The 4,982-nt window shown below is 33.4% G+C and overlaps 1 protein-coding gene across 1 annotated transcript; it reads right to left on the bottom strand.

Moving 5' to 3' along the window:
• On the bottom strand, positions 1-3,883 carry LOC106667881 (the record flags this gene model as incomplete). The annotated part of the gene is made up of 6 exons (XM_024227287.1): positions 1-2,972; positions 3,035-3,243; positions 3,307-3,451; positions 3,517-3,600; positions 3,665-3,708; positions 3,793-3,883. Coding segments are annotated over 6 exons (2,715 nt in total), but the record flags the coding sequence as incomplete, so codon positions are not given.
• Positions 3,884-4,982: the final 1,099 nt, after the last annotated feature.

Genomic DNA, 4,982 nt, shown 5'->3' with positions numbered 1-4,982 from the left:
AAAAAAATTTACAAAAAAAAATGTTAGTAATTTAATAAAATCTTGATATCTCTCTTTGGCACTACAATCGAAAGCAAAAATATGTTCATATTACAAAAATAAGTGATAACTACTTTTTTAAAAACTTTTTTTTGTTGATAAAATGACTAAAGTAAATAAAATAAATTGATCTCAACACTATATTTTAATACAACTTTCTTTCCTCCTTTTGTTTTTATTCACAATTAAATGACAGCCAGATTTTTTTGTTGGAATGTTTGAGAAAAACCGAAAGAAAGAAATGCAAAACTTTTTATACAAAATAAATGATGTATAAGGTGAACCTGTGTTTGTAATACAACAAATAGCAAACTTATATGTAAATTATTACAGTGATGGTAAGACTAAACCATTTTTGTTCTACAATGTAGGTATGCACAAGCCAGAAAAAAATTGACAATTCCATCATTCAAAAAATTTATAGAAAAATTAAATTTTATTATTTTGATATCCTTGTAAAGAAATTTGTTTCAAAGAAGAAAGCTATTACAAAATTGCATGATAAATCAGTTTAACATTAGAAAAATTATCATTTGATTTTATTATGTTTCTCTAGAAAACAAATATAAGTCTAAAGTTTAAATAATGACTAGTTTTGAAATAGAAAAATTGTTTACCCTAGTTATGGTTTTACTTGTTTTTTTGCATATTATCAGTTGTAATTGAAAAAAAGAAAAGCAAAAACAGAAAGAAGAAAAATTAAAAAGGTTTAATTTCCTCAAAACAGGCCCACCTTATCTAAGGAAACAAAAATCTAAATACATAAATGAATAATACAAGAAATTTGAAACTTAGGGTGAACTATGCCCATTCCTGTGGATCATGCTCCTTTTGTCAGATGTCGGAGAGAGGCTAGCCCTGGGGCTCTTATGTCCAGCTCTCACAGGGATTCGCGAAGGAGTCGTTGACTTAATTGTCGTGATGGTCACATTTGACCGTGTAGGTTTAGCTATTTCAGCCCTTTGTGAAGGTGAAGCTTTCAATGCTAAAATTTGTTCATCCGACATATTTTCCTTGCTGAAACTGTCTCTTTGACTTGTCGTAGGTTTTTTATCAGAAGCCAAGCTTGTTTCTTGTAATTTAGAAATTTGATCGTGCAATTTGTCATTTACTTTTTCTGCAATGGATTTTTGAGGACTTTCTGGCGGAGAGGATTCTCTTATTTCTGCTTCTATCATTTGCTTTAGAAAATACTCTGTATTTTCACAATTATTATTTTGTTTTGGTGGTTTAACAGGTGCTTTTTTCAAAGGAGACTTTGAAATGAGGGAACAAGTTTCTTGGGGTTGAAATATTGTTTCTTGGACCAGATGATCTAACAACTTTTCTGTATTGCCTGGAAATGAGGAATCAGTTATTTTTCCTGTCATTTCAATTTTTGAAGAAGTCATATCTGGTTTTATTTCTTCTGTTTCATCGCAATCATCATTCTGTGAAGTATTATCATTGTTCGTGATTTTACTTATCTGCTTGCTTTGTGTAAAAGTCATTTGTATGTTCAGAGAACTGTCATCTGGCATTACAGTCTTATGGTTGGTCGTAATTATACGTTCAAATTGTGGGGAAGTTTCATATTCATTTATCTTCTCAGGAGAAATTTGACTGCTTTGAAAATGTTTTGTCAAAATAGGACTGACCTCTTGAGCCTTAAGTGTAGCCATGTGGTCAAGAAATTGCTCAGTGCTATCAAAATGTACCACATCATTGGTTGGTTGTCTTTCTGATGGTACTTGTATTTCAGTAATAAAAGAATATGTAGGCACAGGAGAGGTTGGTAGTTCTGGAGGTGTGTCCTCATCATTGAGCTGGTCCAAAGTGAGCAGGATGTCACCGTCTGAGTTTTCATACTTAAACGGTGTAGATGAAACTAATTCCCCCTTTTCTGGTGTTGAACAGCCTGAAATGCCCAAATCTGTTTCTGATTCACTTCCATTTTGGATTATTTCTTCAAGCGTTCCCCATACCGATGACTTTTTCAAAGTCCCAGCTATGCCGTTATCCAATCTAGCTTCCTTTTGCGGGGACACGCAATCATCTTGAGGAGGTAGAGGTGCCTTTCTTTTCTTACAACCTGGTGCTCCGTCTCCTAGATCAAGGGACACAGCTCTTTCTAAAAGTACAACGCTGTCTGCTTCATAGCGTGACAAATCTCCCAAGGATGAAGCTTTACGGCTTTCATTATCTTGAGGTACCTGGTGTACTGTAATATGTGTAGAGTTAAGTTCAATAGTACCACATGTGTCTCCTGCTTCAGAATCACTTTCTGAATGCACAGAATGCAAACTTTCATGTTCATCTTCAGCATCTTGAGGGGGCATTGGAGCTTTTCTTTTATTTCTTTTTGCAGCTATTGGATCCTCTATGTCCAGAGAATATTTATTGTCAACTTCATCATGAGCATCAGTAACAATGGAAGATTTCCTGCTCTCTTTGGCAGCAGTCCCAGCTTTCTCTACAACTTCAGGGACAATTAAATCTGCAGTTACAAATCCATCACCTACAATAATTTTTCCCGAAGTTGGCACTGTGCTAAATTCCTTTGTCTCCTTGGCATCCTTGGTATCTTTGATCTCCTTAATTTCCTTGACATCTTTCACCTCTTTTACTTCTTCCTTATGAGGATCTTCCATATGCAATGAATTGTGTAACTTCTCTTTTAGGTTTTGTATTCCTTTTACAAGATAAGATTTAACGTTACTCGGCGAAGAATCCTTTGACTTTTCAGGTTCGACTACTTCCAAATCAATCTCATGGAAAATACTTTCATGTTTCTGGACAGTTTCCAGCATACAGTTTCTTGAATTTTGGGTTTTTTCATGTTCAATTGACCTGCTTTTTCTATCAAGAGTTGTGGGTTTTCCAGAATCACTTAAGCTCACATCAGATAACAAACTTGATGGTTGATCCCCTTGTTTCCTGTTTACTTTTCCAATCTGTTGAAATAAAAAACAAAAGTCAATCTATTCCGAACAAAATTCAAAATTCAAAATTGTACCTGTTGAAGATCTGAAATAGAATGGCTCCTGTAAAATGGGTGGCAAATTTTATGAGGTGGTGGTGGAGTCCTAAGGAGAGTTGAAGTATTCTGACCACTTCTTTCAATTGCCAGTTCAACTTCATAAGGCGAAGCATAACTCAAAATAGTAAGGGCATCTTCAAAAACGACATGTCTCAAGTTGATTTTAATACTGTCAATCCTATCACCTAGAACAAGCATCATATTTTTTATTTTTATTATTATGAGGCCCTAAATAATAAATTTTCTACCAGAAGTAATGCGTCCACTTTCAGAAGCTGGTCCTCTGTGCAATACATCTTTGATGTAAATACCATCTCTCATATTTCCACAGATGTTGAAACCTAATCCAGTGAAATCGTGGCTTCTCAATGGGACAATTGTCAAAGGAGGTTGCTGAAAAATATTCAGTTATTCATTCTTATTCAAAATTATATTAATTATTAAATAGCGATAATTACAGCTGTATATGAATCATCCATAGCTTTGACTTTGTCGCTGCTTGAACGCAGCAAACCCATTGAATTCCAGTGAGGCCATTTCAACTAAAAATATCCAAAAAGAAATCCATTACCTTCAGTTTTATTTAGAATGTACAAATTCAACTACCTTATTATTGCTTTCTTTTTCATTCGGTACAATCGACGGACCCTCTAAAATTGAAAACAAAAAGTAAATAAATTAACATGAGAATTCAAATTTAAATGACAATTTAGATAGGAATCAAGTTTACTAACCTTTAAAGCCTGGGTTGTCAAATGCAAAAACAGATTCACCTTTCTCTGGATCTGAGATCAAAACAAGGTGCTGACCTGTAAAAATTAAAAAATGGAAACTGTTAAAAGTTTATTCATATTTGTATTTGACACTGTATGCATTTCTGAAATTAGATATCTCTATAGTGTTGTTTGCAGTTGAGGGTTAAACTTTGGTACCAAATATTAATTGCAGCTATTGATAATAAAATAACAGCCTCCAAACATGCATCACTCATTTTCTCATACGTTCTCAATTTTCTCATTTTCTCCAATATATTAATATTATTATACTAATAGGGCAATAGAATACCCCACCATATATACAAAATATACAACAGATTTTTAATAATGGTTTGTTATTATACCATTGACCCTCTCATAACATTCGTCCTCATAAATATATTTATTATGAAATACTAAATTCTATCTCATTACTCAAAGTGAAAAAGTCTTCTGGTCCTGATTGCATACCCCCTATATTAGTTAAAAAGTGTTCTGCGGCTCTTATTGCTCCTTTACACTATATTCTGAATCAGTCGTTAAAAACAGGTATTTTCCCCAAAGCTTGGAAAAGCACTTTTGTCATTCCTCTACATAAAGCTGACGATAGATCTAATGTTTTCAATTACAGACCAATATCTATTCAATCCATGTTCTCCAAGATATTTGATTCTATTATTTGTAATAAACTTAAAAACGACATTAAATCTTTTATTATACCTCAGCAACATGGTTTCTGCTCTAATAGACCAACTGTTACTAACCTGCTCACATTTCAAAATTACATCTTAGATGCAATAAACTCTGGACACCAAGTAGACTCAGTGTATACTGATTTTTCTAAAGATTTCGATAAAGTAAATCACACAATACTGTTAAGGAAACTAATGGATTATGATTTCACTGGAACTATCTTGAATTGGTTATCCAGCTTTCTCTCCTACAGAAAACAAATAGTCAAAATAAAATCATTTAAATCATGTCCCTTTGCAGCTTCCTCGGGAGTCCCGCGAGGGTCTCATCTTGGACCAGTTTTGTTTCCCTTATTTATTAATGATATCCATCTTGCTCTCCCTTCTGCTCAATTTTTATTATTTGCTGATGATCTGAAAATCTATTCCATAATCACTTCTTCTTCTGATTGCTTACAATTACAAAATTCTATCAAT

Source organism: Cimex lectularius, unplaced genomic scaffold (assembly GCF_000648675.2).
Source record: "Cimex lectularius strain Harlan isolate CLEC.00 unplaced genomic scaffold, Clec_2.1 scaffold42, whole genome shotgun sequence".
Taxonomy (NCBI): domain Eukaryota; kingdom Metazoa; phylum Arthropoda; class Insecta; order Hemiptera; family Cimicidae; genus Cimex; species Cimex lectularius.
Note: the sequence above shows the minus strand (reverse complement) of the source record. Positions and strands in the feature narration are given on the sequence as shown.